Consider the following 27,615-nt stretch of genomic DNA (forward strand, 5'->3'; position numbering starts at 1 on the left):
TATTTATAAGTGGCTTGTCTGTAAGATGCGCTCTCTTCATCTCTGAATCGTTGGAAGGAAGAAGAAATAAAGAAAAAGATGAGGATCAATCAGCAGTTGGTCTTGATGTTTATCATTTGTGCTGCTCCTTTAGTTACCGGCTGTAAGTTCAACATGTTTTACATCCAACTATCGTTTATTGATATTTAATATAACTGTGTTATAGTTTCCATAAGAAGCTGTTTTCCTCTTTAGATTGCTAGCTGTTTAAACCACCTCTGGCAAATAGAAATTACACTTTGCTGGAATTAAATCTGTTTTTTAGGTTTCATCTCTAATTCCAATCTGTTTTTTTTTAAAGTCTTGGAAAGGTTCATTAAAACATTTTTTTTACCAAAAGGTGAATATACATTTAATATTCTACAGAGTGGGAATACACATTTAATTCTCTACATGTTGGGTGTTTTAAGGATGTTTTTAGTGTTGAATGGGTTGATGATGTTTTTTTTCTCTCTGTTAAAGGTTTTCTCCTCCTTCCTGTTATATAATCTCCATTCGACTTTTGGCAGGTGTGAGGCGAGGAGAAAATGTTCACAGCGTTTAGGTGTCGGGTCTGTGCCGTATTTAAATTTAGTTTCAAAGCTGCCACTGTCGCAGTCACTTGAGTTATTTTGGTGAAAATTAACTACAGATCAGATCACAGATATTTTGACTTTATATTAGGAACTAAATATAGCTTTCAGGAAGCCTAGATGCTGCCTCAAAGTATACGATTCTTCCACAGTCATTAACAAAGTGATTTTCACCATCCAACTGTCCAAGCCAACATTCGGTTTTGTTGCAATTTAACAGGAATATATTTGCTGGCTGCATTACAGTGGTAATCTTAAAGATCTAAAGAATGAATCCAGCAGAGCAATGAGAAAACTAATTATATTTGAGTTCAAACTGAAAATATCAGTTGGTGACAAAGAAAAAGTACTCTTTATCTGGCATCTTTCACAACTTCAGGGTGCCCCCAAAGTGTTTTACAGCGAATAAATTACTTTGAAAGGGAAGTCTATGTCTTAGGAAACATAAAGTCAATTTGATCCTTTGAACCTTAGGAGTACGCACTCTTTCTGCCGGTTTCTCGGTTAAATTGGATAAACATTCTTAGTTGCTATTCAACCAGAATAGAAAGCAGGGTCTGTGTGTATCAGCAAAATTACTGGTTAAAACAAATCCCTCAATGCCTGGACCAAAAGTGCAACCATCACGGAAAGTAGATTTTGCTGAAGGGTGTAAGTTATCAAGATAGAGTCACACAATCCTGAGGTGTAAAATGGCTGAATTTTGAAAGTAACGAGACAAGAAACAGAATTCACTTTGAATAAAAAGCTTGATATTAAAATCTAACAGGTTGTATTTGCTGTCTTGGGCTTAATCATCGCACTCCTCCCCCGCCTTGGCAAAACTGTAGGATGATCTGGAAAATCTGCAATTCAGAATACTGCAACACCAACTCAATGTGTTGCGGGGTGAGAGGATGCAGATTACTGTTTCTTTTTCTTCTGGGGATTGTGGGGAGAAGGGGAGGACACGGGGGAATGGAGATAAAAGATGATTCTTTCTGTTTACTAACTACAGTGAAATGTTAAACACACATCAAAAACACATTTGATATTCCATCCTAAATATTGAACAGGCATGAATCTTCCCTCATGTCACTGTGCTGGTAGCCTGCTGTGGGTAATGTTAACTCCAGGTTGTTTACGGTCCATGTTTACAGGGTTTCAGGTGAATGCCATTGAATGCATTTCATGCAGTTCTCAGCTGCCACTTCAACAGCAACATTAATAAAGATATCTCTGCATCTGCATATTTGGGTCCCTCTCTCTCTGCTCTTTTTTTCTCTTTATTGTCTTCCCCTCTTTTATATTGGTCCCGCTTAAATTCCCCGTACTTTTGCTCTATTCATTAACTCTCCCACCTTTCCTGATTCCTCGCAGTTCCCCATTGACCCCCTCCCCTTGTTCTGCCTGCCCACTTTTCCCCCCTTTTCTCACCTCTTCACTCTCCCCTTTAACTCCTGCCATGCCTTGCCCCAATATTCTCTTTCTTCTGTATCCCTCGCTATTCTACCTCCATTCCCGTTCTCTGCTCCTGCCCCTTTTCAGTCCCACACCTTTTGCCCTCCCTCCTTCATGCTCCTTGCCCATCTCTTTCTTCCTCTCTCTCTCGCTTTCTCCTGCTGTTTCACCTCCTCTCCTTCTTCTTCCGTGTGGCGTGCACAGCCTAAAGTTGTTGGACAACTTGTTCTATTTGATCTTCCGTTTGTGCACGTCGAGTTGATTGCATTAGTCGAAACAGGGCAGACCAGTTTCACCTTTTTCTCCTCATACATGTTATTTCCCCCAGACTATTCTCAATTATCTTTGCACTCATTGTTCTCGGCCTTTTGCTGAGTTACGTACCATTTGTCCTCTCCTGCTTTCCATCGCCATCAAGGAGACTGGCTTTGTCCCATATAACTTTAGGCAGTCAACATTTTTAAAGCCTCAAGTGAACAAGCCACCGGCCTGAAATACATAAGTTTATCCATTAATTATCTTACAAATTTAGAATACTTCTGCAGACTTTAAGAGTGAACAAAGTGGGCGGAAACGTCACCCGTCCCTTCTCTCCAGAGATGCTGCCTGTCCCGCTGTGTTACTCCAGCTTTTTGTGTCTTATCTTAACAAAGTGGGAAATTGTTCCAACGAGGAGCGGTGATAATTGGATACAGTCAGAAAATACCATTATCACATTAAAAAGGTGTGTGCAGACTCAAGCAAACATCAGCGCATATTAATAAGGTGCAGAAGTGTGCTGAACATTCTCGAAGAATATAGTGAGAAGGAAATTCCAGATTTAGTAAATTGCTTGTAATCTCCCTATCTTTGGAGACACTTGAAATCCTGAGAGTAAACCAATATCAGCCTTGCGTTTAGGAAGGAACTGCAGATGCTGCTGTGCACCAAAGATAGACACGGGTCTGAAGAAGGGTCTCGACCTGAAACGTCACCCATTCCTTCTCTCCAGAGATGCTGCGTGTCCTGCTGAGTTATTCCAGCATTTTATGTCTGTCTAACTCATGTTAGATGAAGTGTTGAAGGCTGCTTATGCGTTTTGCGTTTATGTGTCCCTGTTTGTGTGCTCCCTCTAAAGTTACAGCAATATTGCAGCAAAAAAAGGTGGATCCAGGAACCAACCTGAGAGCTTTGTGATCTCTCTTGCTGCTGTTGAGCTTTTAACCTGCTGGGCTGCCCACCAATAACTGTCACCACTAACTAATGTTGTGTTAAACACAAAATGCTGGAGTAACTCAGCGGGACAGGCAGCATCTCTGGAGAGAAGGAATGGGTGACGTTTCGGGTCGAGACCCTCCTCAGTCTCGACCCGAAACGTCACCCATTCCTTCTCTCCAGAGATTTGCCAGTCCCGCTGAGTTACTCCAGCATTGTGTGTCTATCAAACTTGTGTTGAGTTGGTATGAAACCAGTTGAACACCACTATCTTCCTCATTCTTAAAGCTTCTTGAATTCAAAATTTTGCATGGAGGTGAGTGACTGTTATCTTTCAAGCAATCTGATCAGAGATTGATTTATGTTCCGAATGTAGAATTAAGAGGCTGCAGAAGTACTTGAAGACTACTTATGAAAATGACTTGAGGCCATAACTAGGTAGAAGTTAAATCCATTTTAGGAATAGCAACATACCAAATGCATCTTGACAAAATGTATTCATCAATTTGTTTGTGGGAGCTTGCTGTATGCAAATTGGCTGTTGGGCTTACCACTGTTACAGCAGTGAGAGCAGCTTGAAGCCGTTTCCTTTGCGATGAAACGATTTGCGATGTCCTGTGGGCAGAGGAGAGGTTAGATAACAGCCTCTTTTATTCTTTGTACCTTCTAGCCCCAAAGGACACCAGGTGGCATGCCCACTTTGTTGTTACATCCTGTGCTGGAGTGGAGGCCACACACTCATTTCACCCCAGCCATCGGGAAGAAAACATAGAAACATAGAAAATAGGTGCAGGAGTAGGCCATTCGGCCCTTCGAGCCTACACCGCCATTCAATATGATCATGGCTGATCATCCAACTCAGTATCCTGTACCTGCCTTCTCTCCATACCCCCTGATCCCTTTAGCCACAAGGGCCACATCTAACTCCCTCTTAAATATAGCCAATGAACTGGCCTCAACTACCTTCTGTGGCAGAGAATTCCACAGATTCACCACTCTGTGTGTGTGTGTGTGTGTGTGAAGGTACAGGAGCCTGAAAACGGTGACGTCCAGGTTCAGGAACAGCTTCTTCCCGACAGCCATTAGGCTATTAAACACTACAACCTCCAAATAAGCTCTAAACTATGCAGACTATTATTGTTATCATTGCACTATTATTGTTTGTTTGTTCTTTATGTGTACGTGTGTGTGTGTGTGCGTGTGTATATGTATAGGTGCAAAAAACTGGAGTAACTCAGCGGTAATCACATGTGGTTAAAGTGCACATTGTCAGATTTTATTAAAGGCCATTTTTATACATTTTGGTTTCACCATGTAGAAATTACAGCTGTGTTTATACATAGTCCCCCCTATTTCAGAGCACCATAATGTTTGGGACACATGGCTTCACAGGCGTTTGTAATTGCTCAGGTGTGTTTAAATGCCTCCTTAATGCAGGTATAAGAGAGCTCTCAGCACCTAGTCTTTCCTCCAGTCTTTCCATCACCTTTAGAAACATTTATTGCTGTTTATCAAAATGAGGACCAAAGTTGTGCCAATGAAAGTCAATGAAGCCATTATGAGAAACAAGAATAAAACTGTTAGAGACATCAGCCAAACATTAGGCTTCCAAAATCAACTGTTTGGAACATCATTAAGAAGAAAGAGAACACTGGTGAGCTTACTAATCACAAAGGGACTGGCAGGCCAAGGAAGACCTCCACAGCTGATGGCAGAAGAATTCTCTCTTTCAGAAATAAAAATCCTCAAACACTTGTCAGACAGATCAGAAAGACTCTTCAGGAGTCAGGTGTGGATTTGTCAATGACCACTGTCCACAGAAGACTTCATGAACAGAAATACAGAGGCTACACTGCAAGATGCAAACCACTGGTTAGCCGCAAAAATAGGATGGCCTTGTTACAGTTTGCCAAGAAGTACTTAAAAGAGCAACCACAGTTCTGGAAAAAGGTCTCGTGGACAGATGAGACGAAGATTAACTTGTATCATAGTGATGGTAAGAGCAAAGTATGGAGGAGAGAAGGAACTGCCCAAGATCCAAAGCATACCACCTAATCTGTGAAACACAGTGGTGGGGGTGTTATGGCCTGGGCATGTATGGCTGCTGAAGGTACTGGCTCACAATGATGATACAACTGCTGATGGTTGTAGCATAATGAATTCTGAAGTTTATAGACACATCCTATCTGCTCAAGTTCAAACCAATGTCTCAAAACTCATGGATATTGATACATACTCCTGTGATCTGAAGCCAAAGCTGAAAAATCAATGTATGCAGTATAATTCAGTTTAGTTTCTTCTCACCTGTACCGATGGAATGGGTGTGAATAATCCTTTGCTTATACGATTAAGTAAAAAACCGTGACCTTTGTTGAGACCATTGGCTTTCAGTGTTATCTGTGCATTGAGGCAACTCTGTAGTTTAGTTAAGTTTTTTTTAGTTTAGTTTAGAGATACAGCGCGGAAACAGGCTCTTCGGCCCACCGATTCCGTGCCGATCAGCGATCCCCGTGCACTAACACTATCCTCCACACAAGGAACAATTTACAATTTTTATCAAAGCCAATTAACATACAAACCTGCACGTCTTTGGTGTGTGAGAGGAAACCGGAGCGCCTGGAGAAAACCCACGCGATCACAGGGAGAATCCGTAGTCAGGATTGAACCTGGGTCTCCGGCGCTGTAATGCCCCTGTCCCACTTAGGAAACCTGAACGGAAACCTCTGGAGACTTTGCGCCCCACCCAAGGTTTCCGTGCGGTTCCCAGGGGGTTGCAGGTAGTGGAAGCAGGTAGGGAGACTGACAAAAACCTCCGGGAACCGCACGGAAACCTTGGGTGGGGCACAAAGTCTCCAGAGGTTTCCGTTCAGGTTTCCTAAGTGGGACAGGGGGTTAAGGCAGCAACTTTTCCACTGCGCCACTGTTTATGTTAAAATGTGTTTTGTGTGTTCCGTTGCTTTTTATTTGTATGACTGACTTGGCAAATGAAAAATTCCTCGTATGTTGCGAAACATACCTGGCTAATAAAGTGTTATTGTGATTGATTGTGATTGGAGTGCAGAATTCTGCATGAATTCTCATCAAGTGACCTAGAACAAGAATTTAACACACGTAAAATACTTTTCATTTATAAGTGCTTCATTAGAGGCTGTTGATGATCTTGGCACAAGCCTAACCATGTCAAACTTGTCGCTATGGTTACTGGCTTTTCCTCATATGTGTAATGTTTTTAAAGGCACACACACTGTCAAACTGACACAGAGCTTTTGAGGAGAAACTTCGATTGATTGTGACTATCACAGTGATTACAAGTCAAGGGTGCAGGAATAGAAAGTTCTTGGAGGGTTGTAAGTATGAAGAAGAACGGGGAGCTAGGAAGGAAGGTTGGTGAAGTGTGATGAGCTACTTCTGCTGGCCTAAAACATGAATAACCCTGAGGGTTCTCCAGCATGTCTCCCATCAATGTGGGGTGAGGGCGGGAGAGAGAAAGCTCACGGTAATCATGGAACAATGGTATTTGCATCATTTTCCCAGCATGTCTATGCCTCTTATAAGCTTATCCTGGTAACCTGTGGGTGTTTAATACCAGATTCCCTCCATAACGAGTTCTAACCGTTTTGCAATGCAGAGGACAAACAATTTATGTGGTTTTTTTTAACAAAGAAAAATCAGAAAACAATTTGAGTTTGCAACTTTTGAGAATAATAGTCTGATTATGTTATTCCTGAAAGTTGTGTCCTGAAAATGTGAAGTATAGGTAAATACAAGGCATAATTGCATGGAAATTGGACACAAATTCAATTAGTATTTGCTCTGATGACTTTGTTAACCCCTCTATAACGGGCAGGAATTAGGCTCCTCAGCTGACAGTCACATGAACGAGATCACTGGAAGATTTGGAAGGCATGTGATGTGGATGTTCTCACCAGGGATCTCACTGCATCACAATGTATGGAGATGGAATTTATCACATGCTTCAAATAGCCTGATGTTTCTTCAGGCAAAAGAAAGAAAGAAAACCTCAACACAAAATCCGTGAGAACAAACGATTTTTAGAGCAGAGAAAGATCAGAAGTGACTTTATATAGTAATAAAATCCTTTGCCAATACAGAACAAATTCTACTCAAAATATGTCAGGTCAATTAATCAAAAGCTGGTAACGTTTGGATTGTGCAATGGAGGTAGTCAGATTCCAGAAAGGTTTTTCTTAGCTTCTTACATTGATTTGTAGTACACAAAATGCCCAATCGTCAGCAACCATTGTTATTTTTCAACTACCAGAAAAAAAAAGCATCCTTTTCCTGAAGAAAGGTCTCGACCCGAAACGTCACCTACTCCTTTTCTCCAGAGATGCTGCCTGACCTGCTGAGTTAAGCCCCTGTCCCACTTAGGAGACCTAAACAGCAACCTCTGGTGACCTTGCCCGCCACCCAAGGTTTCCATGAGGTCACCGGAGGTTTTGGTCACTCTCCCTAATGGTCGAAAGTGGTTTCCGCGGTGGTCGAGGCTTCATCTAGGTTGCTGCTATTTTTTCATCATGTTTAAAACCGGCCTCGACTAAAAATAGGTTGCTGTTTTAAAAATCGATCATTTTTTAGTCGCAGGTCTAGTCGAAGCCGGTTATCTTCATAGTCGAGGAAGGTTTTCAACATATACGTGGGAGGTGGTAGGAAGTTGCAGGTCACCTCGACCTTGATTTTTTTTTTGGGTGGTGGGCAAGGTCACCAGAGGTTGCTGTTTAGGTCTTGTTCTTCTTGTTCTTGGTTTCTTGGTCCTCCAAAATATTCCAAATGGAATTTAAAATGGAGGTGGTGAAGGGAGGGCTTAAGCCAGAAAGGGTTATTGGGAAGAAAGAGCTACTTTAAATTTAGTTGCATCTGGTTGGGTAACTATAGTTGGGTGGAGATTATTCCATGCTTTAATTGTGCGGGGGAAGAACAAATTGCTGTCTCCTAAGTGGTACAGGGGCTTTACTCCAGCATTTTGTGTCTGTCTTCAGCCTTTTTCTTCCTGGTTAACTTGTTGAAGCAGAGATACATTGAATATAACAAACCATCGTGGTTTGGTCTGTTGACAGGGTCTCCCAATGGTGGACAAAGAAGGACCAAAGAGAACTCGACTCCGGGATGGTCGTCTGGCTCCAAGGCCTGGAATTCGGATCTTTACCCCATTTGGAAGGTTGGAGACTCCAGGTGGCAAGACTGTTGGAAAGGTAAGAGTATGAGCCTAGGTAGACAAACATGCCGGAGAAACTCAGCGGGTGAGGCAGCATCTATGAAGCGAAGGAAATAGGCGACGTTTCGGGTCGAGACCCTTCTTCAGACCTAGAGTTTGAGTATGTTCAAACTTCAGGTTCACTCGAGTTCTGCTGATTATATAAACCGGACTATCTTTGATCGGACTTTACCTTGCATTAAACAATATTCCCATTATCCTGTATCTGTACACTGTGAATGGCTGGATTGTAATCATGTATGTTGTCTTTCCACTGACTGGTGAGCACACAACAAAAGATGAACTGAAGTGAAATCAGTGGTTTTAGGATGTTTGGGTGAAATTAGCCAGCAAACAGAAATGTTCACAAATTATTTCTTCCTAAATCAAGCCCACTGGTATAGTACCAAAGCCAATATATAAAGCAGGATTCTCCTCTCCCATTGTATATCTCCTGTTGTGGCCTGCTCTTCCATTCCTCATTCCCTCAAACTTTGCTAATGGAACTCTCCCATCCCTTTTTGCTCCCTCCTGTTCCCTTCTCTATCTTCCTCTCGGCAGCCTTCCTTCCCAGCTCCCTCATCTCCTTCAGCCTTAGAACCGTGGGCGACACGGTGGCGCAGCAGTAGAGTTGCTGCTATATAGCGCTTTCAGCGCCAGAGACGCGGTTCGATCCCGACTACGGGTGCTTGTCTGTATGGGGTTTGTACCTTCTCTCAAGAGATCTTCGGTTTCCTCTCACACTCCAAAGACGTACAGATTTGTAGGTTAATTGGCCTGGTATAAAATGTAAACTGTCCATATTGTGTGTAGGATAGTGTTAATGTGCGGGGATCGCTGGTCGGCGCGGACTCGGTGGGCTGAAGGGCCTGTTTCCGCGCTGTATCTCTAAACTCTAAAAACCTTCCAAGAGCTCTGCATTCCTGCAACGTTGACATCTCGTGCACCTTCACCCCGCCCCATAGCTTCAGCTATTGAGCTCTAACTTCTGGAATCTTTTCCCTACTAAACCTCCCTGCCTCTCTAGACATCTGACCGCCTGCAGGCTTCTTAGCCATTCATTCCAAAGGTTCTAGGTTAAATGTTGTTTGATAAAGCTCCTGTAAAGTATTTGGGACATTTAAGAAAATTAAATTTGTTGCATAAAGGCAAGTTATTGTCAGTGTTTTGGGTTGCTTGCACTGATATGTCTTGGTATTCTGCTGTAGAATTTAAACGTTAATGAGCTTAAGTGAAAGCCCCTTCCAAACTTACAGGTGTATAGAATTTAAAAAAAAAAGAAAAATCAATGAATAAGAAGCACAAACATAAAAATAAATATGTCCCTGGGTTGCCAGGGTTTGGAGAGTGTATGATTCTTTCAAATTCTTGTAAATTTGGGGATCTATGCAAATGGTGGACACAATTTATTTATATTGAAGAAGTGATAGAGGATTAAATTAATTTACAAATATGTAAAGAATATAAAGTTTATTTTGAAGTATTCTAGGAATTGATTGTTGAACATAACCCATGAATGATCAGTTCAGTTGAGTTTATTGTCACGTGTACCAAAGGACAGTGAAAATCTTTTGTTGCGTGCTATCCAGTCAGCGGAAAAACAATACATGATTACATTCGAGCCATTGACAGTGTACAGATGTGGGAATAACATTTAGTGCAAGGTAAAGCCAGCAAAGTCCGATCAAAGATAGTCGGAGGGTCACCAATGAGGTAGATAGTAGTTCAGCACTGCTCTCTGGTTGTGGTAGGATGATTCAGTTGCCTGATTATAGCTGGGAAGAAACTGTCACTGAATCTGGTGGTGTGTGCTTTCGCACTTCTATACCCTTTGCCCGATGGGAGAGGGGAGAAGAGGGAGTTGCCAGGGTGCAACTCGTCATTGTTTCATTATGCTGCTGGCCTTGCCGAGGCAGCGTGAGGTGTAAATAGAGTAAATGGAAGGGAGGTTGGGTTGTGTGATGGTCTGGGCTGCGTCCACAATTCGCTGTAATTTCTTGCGGTCCTGGATGGAGCTGTTCCCAAACCAAGTTGTGATGCATCCTGATAAAATGCTTTCTATGGCGCATCTGTATGGTTAATACTTCCATGCAGATTAAGACTCTAGTGGGACAATGTCCATTCTGTTTATGAACCAGTGATACATTTTGGATTAGGGAGCCAGGAACTGTGGACAATTTGTTGGTTCATCTACAATTAACTTGTGTGATTAAGCGATGCACAATCAGACGTTGTTCTTGTTTACAGGAGGACCAATTTCAGTTGAAGTTAACAACGACGCTCCCACCTTAACTGGCGCTAAATCAACCTTCTACATTAACTTGAAATTCCCCAGGAATCAAACTATTCGATTTGACGGAAAAATTGTCTGGGCTGAAAACTGTACTCTGAACGGTAAGCTGAAAAGTAGGCATCTTTTGTCTCAAAAGAATATAACACTGGGGTGGCCAGCAGCGATGCAAACCTGGGCAGCATACGGAATGACTTGGCTGCTCAGAATACCAGGACTTAAAGGGTTAAATTACAAGGACTTTACGGAAGTATACAAAATCATGGGAGGTATGGATAAAGTGAACACTCTCAGTCTTTTTTCCAAGGTAGAGGACTATAAAACTCGGCTTAATGTGAGATGGGAGAGATTTAAAGAGGAATCTCAGGAGCAACTCCCTCAATCAGAGCAAGATGTGGAAGTGGACAAATTACTATTTTCAAAAAATATTCGGACAGATATGTGGATAAGAAGGGTTTAGAGAGATAAGGACCAAATGCAAGCGAATGGGACTAGCCCAGAATGCCAACTTGGTCGGCATGGACAAGATGGGCTGAAGGGTCTGTTTCTATGCTGTATAGTTCCAGGACTAGAATTGTTTTCCTTTAAGTACAAATGATTGAGGGCTAAGACTGCAAATGCAGGAAAGTCAAACCTTCAAAAATAATCACAGATCACAATGGCGATTAATTGCAAACTATCTTGGCGTGGCTGGGAAGGAGAAGGGGGCGGGCTGGTAGGAAGTAAGATTAAAGCACAAATTCACGACAGAGGTACCAAGGCGGGGAAAAAAAAAGCTAAATCACGAGGTCAATTTGTATTCCCTCAAACAGAAATGATTAAAGGGTGAACTAACTGAGGTGTTATTGACGATGAAAGGATTTGATAGAGTAGATCGAGAGGAGCTCAAGGGGGCAAACCTTCAAATTAGAACTCAGCCATTGTCAACAGTCAGGAATTTTAAGATTCAAGAATGTTTGATTGTCACGTACACTGGGACCATAACAATAACATTAATCGAGAGGCAAAGTCAGGAAGGACTTTCAGGTAATTCACAGTGGAAATTGGGAATAGTTCCTGAGATAATTAAAATTCAAACTGATATATTTTCGTGAGGTAATTGTATGAAGGAATATAGAATAAAGTCAGGATAACTGTTATAGCTCTTTGTTGCACGTCTATCCCAGAGTGGAAATGTCAATGACTACAGGGCAGAGCTTGAAGGTGAGAGGGGCAACATTTAAAGGAGATGTGCGGGGTAGGTTTTATTTTTACACTGAGAGTGGTGGGTGCTTGGCATTGGTGGTGGAGGCAGATATGACAGCGGCATTTAAAAGACATTTGGATAGGCACATGGATAGAGTCATATAGCATGGAAATAGGCCCTTCGGCCCAACCTGCCCACACCGACCAACATGTCCCATCTATACTTGTCCCACCGGACAGTCATAACATTTAGCCCCTCGTGTATTCAAATTTGTAGTCCAGCACCACGTTTATTTTAGTCCAAAGCAATATGGTATTTTTGTATTATAGGCATCAAAATTATTTTTATAGGTGTTTAAAACTCTTAACTTCATAGATTTAAGAGTGAGTTAGATAGGGCTCTAGGGGCTAGTGGAGTCAAGGGATATCGGGAGAAGGCAGGCACGGGTTATTAATAGGGAACGATCAGCCATGATCACAATGAATGGCGGTGCTGGCTCGAAGGGCCGAATGGCCTCCTCCTGCACCTGTTTTCTGTTTCTATGATTTCTTAGAAGGGATATGGGGAGAAGGCAGGAACAGGGTACTGATTGTGGATGATCAGTCATGATCACATTGAATGGCTCGAAGGGCCGAATGGCCTACTCCTGCACGTCTTGTCTATTATCTATTCCTCACAGTGCCAGAAGCACGAAAGTACAAAGAGTTATGAATATATCAAATAAATGTTCATCTGATGTATTTGGTGTAAAGTTGATAAACTTGCCTGTTCGTATCCAATAGGCACCCACGTACATGCTGGAGAACAAGTATATCCAAATGATACTATGCAGTATGAAGACGAGGTGTTTCCAGATGGGAAACCCTTTCCCAGGATCTCGAGGAAGAAAGGATCCAAATTTATCTTTGTGTGGCAAGCACTGGGTATGCACGTCACAACTTATTTAGCTTCTTCAGAGCTGATCCCATCTATGTCATAATGTGACTGCATAGCATAAGGATGGGCATTGAACACAGCATGGTACAGTACATGCGGTCTGATCTTATATGATTTATTGCTGACATTTTATTTAATTACTAGGCTAGTCACTGTGTGGCTTCATAATTTCTATTTAATAAAATGAAACAAAGAATTGTACAAAGGAAATTTGCAAATGGTATTTCCATCCTGGGGAAAAAAGTTCTATCAATTGTTGGATACATCCACAGATATAAAATGGATGGAGTCTTTATAAAATGCAATATGCAATTCAGAGCACTGTAGTTTCTGAAGGAAATGTTCAGTTTCAGGGAAAAGACTGCAGCACTTTGAGAGCAGGCTGCTTAGATTGGACTAGTTTCAATGTCATCCTGGTGAGTTTCATTGCCTGTAACTCGTTTTCACCCGGCCCACAGTGAACAATGGCCAGTTTCCTTTGTCATCTTTCTTTCTTTCTTTCTTTCATTCTTTCATTAATTTCTTCTATATCTCTCTATATCACTGTCTATATCTCTCGTTTCCCTTTGCCCAGACTCTCAGTCTGAAGAAGGGTCTCGACCCGAAACGTCACCCATTCCTTTTCTCCAGAGATGCTGCCTGACCCGCTGAGTTACTCCAGCCTTTTTGTGTCTAACTATGTTTAGATTGCAATTTGTTCTGGTGTTCTGAGGTGAATTAACCGGTCTAGATCTTTGTAATTGATGGTTGGGAAAATGATTCATGGCCCGTCGTAAGGAATTGACGCATTGGCATGTTTTGACCTATCTTCCAGGCAAGTATTGGCAGGTGATGGATGGTCCCACCTCTCGGCTGACTATCGACACAGCAGATATCCCATTGGGTTCCTTTACCATGGAGGTAGCGGTGTACCATTGTCGCGGACGTGATAAATTTATTCCCATTGGAAAAGCCACTTCGAGGTTTACAATCACAGGTAAGTGAGAGCGTCGGACGGTGAAGCTATTTGACAATGTGCGTGGTTTATTGTCGGATATATTTAAAACAATTGCAGAAACAAGGAACTGCAGACGCTGGTTTATTAAAAAAAACCCACACAAAGTGTAAGAGTAACTCAGCAGGTCAGACAGCTTCCCTGGAAAACGTGGATAAGTGACATTTCCGATCCAAAATGTCACCTATCCATGTTCTGCAGAGATGCTGCCTGATCCGCTGAGTTACTCCAGCACTTTGTGTCTTTTTTCAATACTTCATTGTTGAATGTTCGCTTTGCATGTATCCATTTAGTTGAAGTTAGAGACGTCAATGTTCGTACCGCTGGGGCGCAAGCTGCCCAAGTGAAATATGAGGTGTTGTTCCTCCAATCTGTGCTGGGCCTCACTCTGACAGTGGAGGAGGCCCAGGACAGAAAGGTCAGTGTGGGAATGGGAGGGGGAGTTAAGGTGTTCAGCAACCGGGAGATCAGGTAGGTTTAGGCGGACTGAGCGGAGGTGTTCAGCAAAACGATTGCCGAGCCTGCGCTTGGTCTCGCCGATGTGTAGGAGAATTCATCGATGTTGCTGGATCTAAACCCTGCAACTGTGTAGATAGCAGCACTCTGGAAGTCCTTCTCCACAGGGATTCGAGGAATGGACAAAGGTCTCCCATCTGCACCTATTCAAGAGATTACAGGAATGGACATGGAATTATGGCCGTACCCCCAAAATGTTTGCTTTATAAAAGGTTCAGATAGGTATTAAAAGCTATTAAAACCCCACACATGGTCACAGGGAGAACGTACAAACTCCGTACAGACAGCACCCATGGTCGGGATCGAACCCGGGTCTCTGGTGCTGTGAGGCAGTAGCGCCACCCTGGATTGATTTTCCTTCCACACTAGTTACGTGTCAAAGTGGTCTCTACAATTGGATAAGTTGTTGCACAAAAGTGTTTCTGGATTGAAATTTAACGGCACAATTCAACAGTGTTTAATCAAGTGAAATCCTGCACTAATTTAATTTGTGTTTTTCTGTGCAGATCAGATTCCATTCTCCGTTGAGATTTCCCAGATCAGTGATCTCAATGATGCAGACACCAGCTTCATACAGAACCGGGCTATCCTATTTGGAATTAAACTCCATGATCCAAGCCAATATTTAAACAATGCTGACGTCAGCTTCACTTGGGATTTTGGAGATGGCAGTGGCATTCTCATCTCCCGGGTCCACACAGTGACACACATCTACCTCGCAACAGGAGTTTTCAAACCGCAAGTAGACATACAGGCCGCCATACCATCGACTGTGTGCAGCACAGCCAATCCCACAGCCGAGAGTTCAAATCCGATGATCTCAACTATGATCTTTGATTCTACGTCAGCTCTCCCTGTTGTCACCTCTGAACTGACTGTATCTCCTGTATCTAGCCAGCCAACTGAAGGGGAGGTTTCTACAGGTAGGAAAACCCCAGGATGATAAACACTGGGATTGAAGCAGAAATTATTCACGACATTTTTACTTTACATATTTGCAAGTTGCAGCTGAGGAAAGCGTAAGGGCAACGAACATATGGTGCTAAAGTGTGCAGATTTATTTTTTAAAAGAAGAAAGCATTAACAACTGCTTTCATTTAAGAAGGAACTTTAAGGTAGTAAAATGTTACAGAAGCATTATCAAAATTTGAAAGCAAAGCATGTATGTAGGTATTGGAACAGATGATAAAAGTCATAGTCTAGACTCGAAGAGATAGGTTTTTAAAAAGTGCCTTAAAGAAAGAATGGTGGGGAGGGTTGGTGGGCTTGGAGGCTTGGCATCTCAAGGCACACCTACTGAGGATGGACCGATTCAAATATTAAAACTGGGGATGAAGAGTTGGAGCAACACAGAGCCAGATCTGAGTGGATTGTTCGGCTGGAACAAGATGCAGAGACAGGAAGGTCGGTTAGAACGGAGACGAGGAAACACTTTTTCTCACAGAGAGTGGTGAGTCTGTGGAATTCTCTGCCTCAGAGGGCGGTGGAGGCCGGTTCTCTGGATGCTTTCAAGAGAGAGCTAGATAGGGCTCTTAAAGATAGCGGAGTCAGGAGATATGGGGAGAAGGCAGGAACGGGGTACTGATTGGGGATGATCAGCCATGATCACATTGAATGGCGGTGCTGGCTCGAAGGGCCGAATGCCCTACTCCTGCACCTATTGTCTATTGTCTATTGAAGGGCAAAGCCTTGGATGGATTTGAAAAGATGCGTCAGAGGTGTTGCTTAAAGGGGAGTCAAATAAGCTAGTGAGTACACGACTGATGTGTTAAAGGGACTTTCTGGCAGGAGTTTTCCAAAAGACTGCAGTAGTTTGCACAAGCTCAAGGTTACAGAAGATAAAAGATGGCAAGTTGACCTGGAGTGCAGCGGCATAGTTGAGTCTAAAAACCGGTATATGAAATAAAATAAGTTAGAGTAGCTGAGCAGAAGTAGTGGCAGAGACTGAGTTGGAAGTAGGCGGTCTTGGTGATGGATAGAATGAAGAAGTATTTAGGAGCATTCTATTGGTTATACTTTTCTTCAAAAACTAGGAGTGTTGTTCAAACATGCTTTCTGAAGGGAGTAGATTCAATATTGGCAGAAGCAACCCATTTCTGGGTTTTAAATCTAACTCGCCATCTTTCTGGTTGGCTATATCTCGTGATGTTGGGTAACCGAAACTGGATACAGGTAGTTCTGTAATAAAGCAATAGTTGCGTTTCTAAGAAACCTCGTGTTATAGAAAATTGCACCATAAAGACAATTGTGTCAATGCGGGAAAGAGGGTTAGGGACCAGGGAGTTCCAGATTCACAATAACAAAGTTATTTTTCCCGCAGGTTTTTTTCAAAAATAAAGGTCTTTTCAAATAGCAAGTTTATTCTTGTTACTGCTAAAAATAATAAAGGTTATATGTTACATTGTTTGATAGAGTACTGTTGCATTAGTGTCAACAGAAGCGATTGCTTGTCAAATTTCAATGCCCACCAGCGGTTAAAGTAGCAACTGTGTTCCAAAAAGACAATGGTGTCTAAGTACTTCAGGGAGGTTACATGGAAACATTTTTTTTAAATCTCCTATACTGTTTAAATCCAAGTCAGCTTTTTTGATGGTGAAGAAAGACCTTAATATCTTTGAGTCTTCAATAATCATAAATAAATTATTGTGGGAGGAAAACTTGAATGTGGTTCATCAAATTTTATCTGCCTTTGTTTCATTGTCATCTTTTTTTAAAAAGCGTAAATGAATCACTTGCTTCAGTGTCCATGTGGCACCTTAATTACAGAGTGTTCAAAAAGCAGAATACTGCAGAGGCTGGAAATCAGTAATAGACACAGAAAATAACCAGCTGGTCAGGTAGCATCTGCGAACGGTGAAACCGATTTAAGGTTTCAGAATACTGACGTTTAGTCAGGAATGTCCTAGAGAAAAGTTATTAATGTGAAACATTACCTCTGTTTCTCCCTCCCCAGACGCTGCCTGGCCTACTGATTATTTCCAGCATTTTCTGTTTTTAGTTGAGGACTGAGCTTGCTAAAATGGATGGTTCTGTATAAAACCATCGCAGTCTGAAGATTATCATGATCCAGTTTTGGGACAGATTTGCTAGGCGGAGACCAAAATGTGTACTGTAGCATACTATAAAAGCAAATTAAACTTTATCAATGACATTCATGTGTCGAAATACCTGTACAATTATTTCACTGGTTTAAAACCGCTGCAATGTGGAAAATTCTGTTCTGCGCTCAATATAGGTGGCAGCAGCTTTATCTCTTGCTCTTAATATCGCAACAAATGACTGGTCATTTATAAAGTTATGGAATGTTAGCGCATGAGTGTACACTTGTTCAAGTAAAAAGATAGAAATGAATTTGATATTCATTTGGTTTTTGTCTGGTACATCTGACAAAGACTTCAGAACTGCATCTTAATTTTTTTTTCCATAGGAAATGCAGCTCCTTCTCAACCACCAAGCATTGAACCTATAACTGTATCTTCTCCAGTGTCTGATTCCCCTGCACCAGCATCTCAGCAGGATCCAACCATATTTCCCTCTGTCACTGGGGGCCCTGTTCCAAATCCTCCTTCCACCATCAATCCTCTTGCCCCCGATGAAACTTTAAATGCAGCCCTTGCTGTTTCAGAACCAGCTATAATTGCAGCAAGCTCTGCTACTGGTGACGCTATAAATGCAGCAACTGCGGCCTCAGAACCGGCTCTAAATGCGGCAAACCCCACCACTGACGAAGCTATGAATGCGGCAACTGCGGCCCCAGAACCGGCTCTAAATGCAGCAACCCCCTCCGCTGATGAAGCTATAAATGCGGCAACTGCAGCCCCAGCACAAGCTGCAAGTGCAGCAACCCTGGTCACTGATGAAGTCTTAAATGAGGCAGGCACAGTGTCAGAGCAAGCTATAAACGCGGCAACGACTGACGCAGTCATAAACGCAGCAATCTCGGATGAAGCTATCATTGCAGCAACCTCCACCACCGGCGAAGCTATAAATGTGGAAAACACTGCCTCGGAACAACCAACCGGTAGGTTTTCTATTTGCATTTATTAGAGACTTTAAAAAAAAATTTGAAAACACTGAAATGCTGTTTTGTAGATGTGCAGAAAGGAGCTGCAGATGCAAGGGTAGACACAAAATACTGGAGTAACTCAACGGGACAGGCAGCATCTCTGGAGAGAAGGAATGGGTGAGGGGTTGAGACCCTTCTTCAGACTGAGTGTCACGGGAAAGGGAAATGGGAGAGATAGACGGCGATATAGAGATGTTTTATAGAAATCTGCAACTCCTAGTATGTTGGCTGAAACCTACTTTGGTGAAACTGTTTCCTTTAATTTAGTCTAATTGCTGTTCAATGGGAAAACAGAAATGTCATGATCTGAAATTACGTGGGTTCCATTCTTAAAATACATTGTAACAATATTGTTGAGTTCCTTCAGCAACAAGGTCACAACCAAAGATAATCTTTGGTCACAACATCATGGCATGAACAAAACATGCATGAACTTAATGGCCATGTCATTTGGTTTACTACGAAGATAAACACAAAATGCTGGAGTAATGGGCCTATCCCACTTATGTTGAAAATCCAGCGGCGACCAGAACAACATGTTAAAAATCCAGCGGCGACCAGAACAAGGTACGACTCTTTGGGCGACTACTCACGACCATACAGGCTTCACCCCACGACATGTCGCCTGTACGGCCGTGAGTCGTCTCCTCAGTCGCCCAAAGAGTAGTAGCGTCTTTCTGGTCGCCGCTGGATTTTCAACACGCTGAAAGTTTTCGGCGACCTGCAACAACCTATAACGGGTGCCGACAGTCGCCGTAAAAGTCGCGTAAGTGGGACAGGCCCATAACTCAGCAGGCCAGGCAGCATCTCTGAGGAGAAGGAATGGGTGACGTTTGGGGTGGAGACCCTTCTCACTAACTGAACTTTCTTGAATCTATAGTTGAACTTGCCACGATGGTGATTCAAGAGAGTGAGCCAACTGCCGCAGGCACTGACGAGGGCTTGGTGCTGGTGAAACGACAGGCTCTCCAGGAACCGGCAGATAATTGCTTATTTTTCCGCTACGGCACCTTCATCACCACCATCAACACCATCCGTGAGTATGGCTTTGAAATAGATATCAAGTCAAGTCAAGTCAAGTCAAGTTTATTCGTCACATACACATACGAGATGTGCAGTGAAATGAAAGTGGCAATGCTCGCGGACTTGTGATATCCCCACCGGCAGTCAGATAAACAAATCTACAAACTTTCAAAACTGCAAGGCTATTAAATTCAAAACAAAACCAAAGTGTTACTTTGAAGGATCCAAAAAAAATTTAAAGTATGTTTTTGCTGTAATGGCTGGTAATGACCTTTGTCGGAGTCTCTGTAAGTCCAGAAAACGTTGTCTTTCCAAACAAAGCACTGCTAGTTTTTTTGTCAGCAACAAAATGGCCGATAAAACTCTTAACTCTGTATACCATGCAGCACCAGCACACTATTTAAAAAAAAAAAATTTGATATTAAAGTTCCTTGCCACAAGCCTAGTCCTAGAGCTTTTTTTTATTGAAGGAACCAGTGTAGTACACTATAGAAACATAGAAATTAGGTGCAGGAGTAGGCCATTTGGCCCATCGAGCCTGCACCGCCATTCAATATGATCATGGCTGATCATCCAACTCAGTATCCCGTACCTGCCTTCTCTCCATACCCTCTGATCCCCTTAGCCACAAGGGCCACATCTAACTCCCTCTTAAATATAGCCAATGAACTGGCCTCGACTACCCTCTGTGGCAGGGAGTTCCAGAGATTCACCACTCTGTGTGAAAATTCTCATCTCGGTTTTAAAGGATTTCCCCCTTATCCTTAAGCTGTGACCCCTTGTCCTGGACTTCCCCAACATCGGGAGCAATCTTCCTGCATCTAGCCTGTCCAACCCCTATGTAATTTAGTTTACTTTAGAGATACAACGCGCACACAGGCCCTTCGAACCACCGGGTCCGTGCTGACCAGCGATCCCCGCACATTAACACTATTCTACACACACACACACTAGGGACAATTTACAATTTTACCAAGCCAATTAACCTACAGAACGTCTTTGGAGTGTGGGAGGAAACCAGAGATCCCAGGAAAAAACCCACGCAGGTCACGGGGAGAATGACAAACTATGTACAGACAGCACCCGTGGTCAGGCTTGCACCCGGGTCTCTGGCGCTGTAAGGCAACAACTCATCCGCTGCGCCACTGTGTCACCCACAATGTAATAGACTATATAACAGAAAATTAGTAGACTATGTAGTAGACTGTAGAACCGATGCAATAAAGCAAATACCAATAAATCAATGGAGTTTGCGCACTTTAGATTTCCATTCCCCAATCCCAATGTATTAAAAAAGTCAGACTTCAGATCAGCCCAAAGTGGTGCAATGAGAATGGCTTAATCACACTCATGCTTGCATTCTGTACACCAGACTTGTGCACAGAAGAGGGTGCTAAAACTAAGGTTGGAGCCAGTTTCCTATCACCTATTGGTGATTTTGTGGTGCAACATGTGAACTACTCAAAGCTACAACCAAGATAAATTTAATTATTTTACTTTTCTGCTAATGGATTTGTGGGATGTTATTGAAGAGGATGCTGAGATGGGGCTGTTCCCGGATTGATGGGTCCGTCTTGCCTATTCGTTTCTTTCAGAGAGCATCGAAAGTGTGGAAATTGTGCAAATATCAAATGTGGTGCCAGGTTCTGTGTCGGAGGTGCAGCAAAATGCTGTGGATTTCACGGTGACCTGTCAGGGAAGGTATGTATGGTGCGGGTGCATTCTCATCACGTTTCGTATTTAATGTAAATTAACAGTTTTGAGACGCGGTTCCGCTTGCATGAGCAGCACAGATAATTAGTCAAGAGTCTAGAGAGTTTTATTGTCATGTGTCCCAGATAGGACAATGACATTCTTGCTTGCTGCAGCACAACAGAAAATGTAAACATAATACAGGAGATAAAAGTTCAGTGTGTCTATATACCATAGACCATATATGTACCAAATAAATAAACAGATAAAGTGCAATAGGCTGTTATTGTTCAGCACTTGTTTGATGTCGTGTTTAATAGCCTGATGGCTGTGGGGAAGAAGCTGTTCTTGAACCTGGATGTTCCAGATTTCAGGCTCCTGTACCTTCTTCCCGATGGCAATGGAGAGATGAGTGTGTGGCCAGGATGGTGTGGGTCGTTGATGATGCTGGCTGCCTTTTTGAGGCAGCGACTGCAATAGATCCCTTCGATGGTGGGGAGGTCAGAGCCGATGATGGACTGGGCAGTGGTCACAACTTTCTGCATTCTTTTCCGCTCCTGGACGTTCAAGTTGCCGAACCAAGCCACGATGCAGTCAGTCAGAATGCTCTCGACTGCGCACCTGACCTGACTTGGCCTGAAACATTTTCTGTTACCAGAAAATGTTGCAGGCCAACCTTGTGACTGGCTGGGAAATGGAGCTATCAAGCACAATAATTAGTCTATACATCAGGGATAAGTATTTGTTGAATTTGGTATTTAAATAGCATAGTTGGTAAGATAATTGGCCATAATTACAATAATCTTGATTCAGTTTGAAATGCCACTGGTCTGGTACCCGACTTGCCAGAATTTCCATTTGGACATATTGAAGGAATGTAACATTTCAACACTTGTGGTCTGGCCAAGGACATGTGCGTTTTGATGAGAAAATCTTGTCTTTCTCAACAAAACTATTTTTACTTCTCTTTCGTGCCAAGAACTCCGAGCAGCAGGTAGTGAAAGGCCTGGATAGAGTGGATGTGGAGAGTATGTTTCCACTCGTGGGAGAGTCTAGGACCAGTGAGATCATAACCTCAGAATTAAAGGATGTTCCTTTAGGAAGGAGATGAGGAGGAATTTCTTCAGTCAGTGGGTGATGAATCTGTGGAATTAATTGCCACGGATAGCTGTGGAAGCCAAGTCAATGGATATTTTATAGGCAGAGATAGATTCTTGATTAGTACGGGTGTCCAGGGTTATGGGGAGAGGGAAGGAGAATGGGGTTAGGAGGGAGAGATAGATCAGCCATGATTGAATGGCGGAGAAGACTAGATGGGCCGAATAGCCTAATTCTGCTCCTATCACTTATGAACAGGTGCCTTAAAAACTGTCCAGGCTCTTCCATTGTATTACGATGAAAGAACTGTTGCACAATGGTGAGATGCAAGTTTTAAGTATTGTGATTTATTTTTCAGCTTTCCAAGTGAGATTTGTACTGTCGTCTTGGATGCAGACTGTATAAATCCTCAGCAAACTGACTGCAGTGAAGTGGTGCCTGCTGATGAATGCCAGCTTATCCTTCGCCAGTTCTTCAACTCCTCTGGAACGTATTGTGTAAATGTTTCCATGACCAATGCCGTCAGCTTGGCTGTTGCCAGCGCCCATGTTAACGTGAACCCAAGTAAGTCTGTCCAAACAAAATGAGTGAATATAACGGCATTCTTGGTTTGTGCTGTCATTCCACTGCGAATGGAACTAATATAGTCAAGAGGGTAGACAAAAATGCTGGATAAACACAGTGGATGAGGCAGCATCTATGGAGCGAAGGAAATAGGCGACGTTTCGGGTCTCGACCCGAAACGTCGCCTATTTCCTTCGCTCCATAGATGCTGCCTCACACGCTGAGTTTCTCCAGCATTTTTGTCTACCTTCGATTTTCCAGCATCTGCAGTTCCTTCTTAAACAATATAGTCAAGAGAAAATCTTTACTTGTTCCAGTGACGAATGGCCAAAATAGCTGAATAAGAACTCGCTGGAATTTTATTATTAATATTTCTTAATCTCATTGTTAGCTTATCAGTGAAGCTCCACACACACACTCAAGACCAAGTGCTCTAGAACAAGAACAGACCCTTCGGTCCACAATGTCTGTGCTGAAAATGATGCCAAGTCCAACTCTTACCTGCCTGCACAGAATCAATATCCCTCCATTCCTTGCATGTCTATGTCCCTTTCCATAAGTCTCTTAAACACCACGATCGTATCTACCTCCGCCACCAGCCCGGGCAGCACACTCCAGGTGCTCAGCAACACTTGTGTAAAAAAACTTGCCCCGCACATCGTCTTTAAGCTTAGCCCATCTCACCTTCATGCTATGCCCTCTAGTATTTGATTTTTCCATCCTGCGAAAAAGGTTCTGACTGTCTAACCTGTCAATATCTCTTTATGTACTTTATGTACTTTTATCAGGTCAATAGACAATAGGTGAAGGAGTAGGCCATTCGGCCCTTCGAGCCAGCACCGCCATTCAATGTGATCATAGCTGATCGTCCCCAATCAGTACCCCCCCGTTCCTGCCTTTTCCCCATATCCCCTGACTCCGCTATCTTTAAGAGCCCTATCTAGCTCTCTCTTGAAAGCATCCAGAGAACTGCCCTCCACTGCCCTCTGAGGCAGAGAATTCCACAGACTCACAACTCTCTGTGAGAAAAAGTGTTTCCTCGTCTCCGTTCTAAATGGCTTACCTCTTATTCTTACCCCTTACCCCTCTGCCTGCATACATATGTCCCAGACAAAACAATCCAACCTCTTCCTGCAGCTAATATCGCCAATGCAGACATCATTCTGGTACACCTCCTAAGCACCCTTTCCAAATCTTCACAGCCTTCTCGTAATGGGGCAACCAGAACTGCACAGAATACTGCAAATAAAGACACATCTTAAATGTTGTCAGTGACTTTGTTTCAACCAGTCTCTCAGCCGGTGCATTCAAAGCGCTCACCACTCTCTGGGTGTAAAAACGTCCTCCTCAGATCCACTCTAAATCTCTTACCCCTTACCTTAAATCTGTATCCTCTTGTATGATGGAGCTGCAGATGCTCGTTTACACTGAAGAGACACAAAATGCCGAGTAACTCAGCGGGACCGGCAGCATCTCTGGATGGAAGGAATGGTTGATGTTTCAGGTCGTGACCCTTCTTCAGACCCTCGACCCGAGTGTCCATATCCTCTTGTTTTATTAACTCCTGATATTGTGGAACGTTTTCTGCAGTCTACCCTATCTATATAATTTTTAGACCGCAATGATATCCCTTCTTAACCTCCTTTTCTCCAGGGCAAACAGCCTAGTCTCTCCAGTCTCTCCTCATAACTGAAGCACGCCATCCCAGACAACATTCTGGTGAATCTCCTCTGCAGCCTCTCCAGCGCTCTTACATCCTTCCTTTTGTGTGGTGGCCAGAACTGCATACAATGTTGAAGTCTGAAGACCCGAAACGTCACCCATTCCTTCTCTCCAGAGATGCTGCCTGTCCCGCTGAGTTACGCCAGCTTTTTGTGTCTATCTGCATGCAATGTTAGATTGTTTCAACACATTTACTACTCTGACTTTTGCTCGGAGATTGCCGTCAATATTCTGCAAGTAAATTAAGTGAATTGCTGTGATTTTGAGTGACTAACACAACTCTTTTCTCAGCTGCAGGTGGGACGACAAATACCACTGAGGTACTAGTACTGGTTGGGATGTTGCTCAGTGTTAGCATCATTGGAGTTGTGGCCATTATCTACAGGTGAGTGTTCACATGCTGCACCATGAAAGACACATGCTGCTTCAGGGATAATTGGGCATTTGGCTTTTCCTACTGACATCTGAACCCCGAAGCAGAACCACCTGAAAGCTCCGTTGTAGATTAAAGACGAGGGAGCAAGAGATTGTCCAGAAGATACACACAAAAAAGCCGGAGTAACTCAGCGAGTCAGACAGCATCTCTGGAGAAAAGGAACAGGTGGCATTTCGGGTCGAGACCCTTCTTCAGACTGGAGCAGTCAGAAAAAGGGTCTCGACCCGAAACGTCACCTGTTCCTTTTCTCCAGAGATGCTGCCTGACTCGCTGAGTTACTCAGCTTATTGTGTAAATACTTAGTTATCATTTCAGAAAATAATTTCTTATTTATCATTTCGCTAAATCATTTCGGAAAACTTGTTAAACATTCTTCATCATTATTTGGCAACTGTACCCCCCTTTAAATTGTGGATGGGATAGCGTTTGCATCCAGTGGCTGTTCGGATTATTCTGCTCCCGCGCTGTTGCTGGATGTGGGCGCTTTCTATTTTAAATCCTCTTCACTGAATTGTCTCCCATTCAACAGGAAGTACAAGGAATATGCTCCGCTGAACCAGAATCGCTCCAGGGTCAATTCCGAGTTGATTCCAGACAGAGCTTTGGTGAACATTTTCCTGAGAAATATGTTCAGCCGACAACGGAGTGGGGTGGGTGAGAACAGCCCTCTGCTGCACAGGTGTGTCGTCTAAGACAATGCACACGGGTTAATAAAGCCCACACATGTAACCAATAAAATGTAATCCAAGCATCATTCCACCTGTGTGTTTTTCTTTCCATGCATGAGAGAAAAAGATATAAACACCGTGACAATAAAATAAAATAAAGCTGCCACGGCTATTTGCGACCTTCACATTGCCTCCTCTTGCCTGATCTTGCGAATGTCACTTGCGGCTGAATGGACAATACTCTTGCCTAAGTCAGAATACGAACCATGCAACACCTATGTTGGCCATCCAGCGCTGCTTTATTGGAAGCTTGCATTGCGTTTGGAGGTTTCCGCGGCGCTATTTTGAAGAAGAGTAGGGATGTTGCTTCTGTGATTTTGGCCAATTTTTATCACTCATTTCACATCACTTCATAATTTTCACGTTGTTGCTCTGGGTGCTTGCTCTGCGCAAATTATCTCTCCGATTTGCTATGTTACAACAGTGTCTACACTTAAAAGGTAACGTCCTTTAGGATATTTTGAGGTCACAAAAGGCCTTTCAGCAAAAAATGACACAAATCGATCAGCAAAATTGACACAAATGTTATCAACATTGGAATTATTTTTCCAGTACCTCTTTATATCGTTTGAATACCTTTATTTTGCTCTAGACTTGTATTCATTCTACAAGGCAAAAGGACATACACTATTACATGGTAAGAAGGGGTTCAGAGTGTTTCTGTTACATCAAATAATGTCTTGTCCCAGAAAGAGCTCTAACATTATCAACTAATTGTTTTGCTACTGGTGCTACACATATTTTTTCCATTGCAATAAGGAAAACCAAAGTCAGTCAAAACAATCACCTTGCTGTAGTTTTGCAACTTCATCAAACATTGTATGGACTATCCAGACATTATCAGCGAGTAAACACAACTGATTGACCTCCATTTGGTTCCTCATCATGGCTGCCAAGAATTAAATCATTGCAAAGGCAACTAGGAGGCAGCAAATTCTCTCACTGCCGCAATAATTCTATTCTATTGTGCAACAATATTTTCAGAAATATATTAATATTCTGGCGCACAATAAGCATGAGAAAGCTCAGGATATTTGGCAAAATAAATGTCCATTTGTCTTTCTTGGTAGCATTCCCAACTCCGATTCAGAAGGCTGTGAATTCAAACCCTCCACAAGCATAAAAAAAATCTAGACTGAGAAAACATTCCTGTATCGACAGACGCGCTATGTTTGAGATGGGATATCTACTTACATGTTCAAGTTACCGTGAAGAAACATAGTGTCTATTTGCAAGTCATGTGAAAATGGGTCCCGACCCAAAATGTCAACTATCCATGTTCTCCAGGGATGCTGCCTGACCTGCAAAGTTACTTCAGCACTTTGTCTTTTCTTTTAGTTCGACGTAAAACTGGGGTCTTAAATTTAAAGAATGGAAGCTATGAAGGTATGAGAAGAGAGTTACGTTGACTGTGGTCGACTGCGAAAATACGTTTGATTTGTGTGGCAGTGGACAGGCAATGGATAGCGATTAAAGAAATGAATTTTCAGTTGCAAAAATAACATCCTTTAATGCACATCAACCCAAAATGGAAAAGTGATTCTCAAGTTTCTGTTTGAGAAGGAACTGCAGATGCTGGAAAAATCGAAGGTAGACAAAAATGCTGGAGAAACTCAGCGGGTGAGGCAGCATCTATGGAGCGAAGGCTTAGGTGACGTTTCGGGTCGAGACCCTTCTTCAGAGTTTCTCCAGCATTTTTGTCTACTCTCAAGTTTCTGTTCTGCGTTTAAAAATATACCAAATTAATGCCTATATAACCCCCACTCACCTGTATCCACCTATCACTTGGCAGACTTTGGCCTGGCCCCAGAAGACAGACACAAAAAGTTGGAGTAAAGGGCCTGTCCCACTTGGGCATCATTTGCGCGTCATTTACGCGACATAATTTATGTGTCACGACGCAC

At 42.8% G+C, this 27,615-nt stretch overlaps 1 protein-coding gene and 1 long non-coding RNA gene across 2 annotated transcripts in view; one reads left to right on the forward strand and one right to left on the reverse strand.

Moving 5' to 3' along the window:
- Positions 1-25,836, forward strand: pmel (premelanosome protein). Its single transcript, XM_033015601.1, has 12 exons — positions 1-142; positions 8,324-8,458; positions 10,708-10,854; positions 12,719-12,859; positions 13,687-13,848; positions 14,889-15,305; positions 17,810-18,403; positions 19,329-19,484; positions 21,067-21,172; positions 22,620-22,825; positions 24,839-24,932; positions 25,513-25,836. Exons 1-12 carry the CDS (start codon positions 79-81, stop codon positions 25,673-25,675), a joined length of 2,385 nt encoding a protein of 794 aa, XP_032871492.1. The 5' UTR covers positions 1-78; the 3' UTR covers positions 25,676-25,836.
- Positions 22,589-27,615, reverse strand: part of LOC116968777 — a 12,444-nt gene continuing 7,417 nt past the window's right edge. Inside the window, exon 2 of the long non-coding RNA XR_004410526.1 lies at positions 22,589-22,831. This is a non-coding gene — a long non-coding RNA (uncharacterized LOC116968777). The remainder of the gene's footprint in view (positions 22,832-27,615) is intronic.

The sequence above is a fragment of the Amblyraja radiata genome, chromosome 46 (assembly GCF_010909765.2).
Source record: "Amblyraja radiata isolate CabotCenter1 chromosome 46, sAmbRad1.1.pri, whole genome shotgun sequence".
NCBI classification, from domain to species: Eukaryota; Metazoa; Chordata; class Chondrichthyes; order Rajiformes; family Rajidae; genus Amblyraja; species Amblyraja radiata.

Excerpts from the sequence above, each read along its gene's own strand:
- pmel (XM_033015601.1), top strand. The coding sequence starts at position 79 with ATGAGGATCAATCAGCAGTTGGTCTTGATGTTTATCATTTGTGCTGCT. Across the intron at positions 15,306-17,809 it reads TGAAGGGGAGGTTTCTACAG|GAAATGCAGCTCCTTCTCAA; the intron begins GTAGGAAAACCC and ends TTTTTTCCATAG. Across the intron at positions 22,826-24,838 it reads CCATGTTAACGTGAACCCAA|CTGCAGGTGGGACGACAAAT; the intron begins GTAAGTCTGTCC and ends CTCTTTTCTCAG.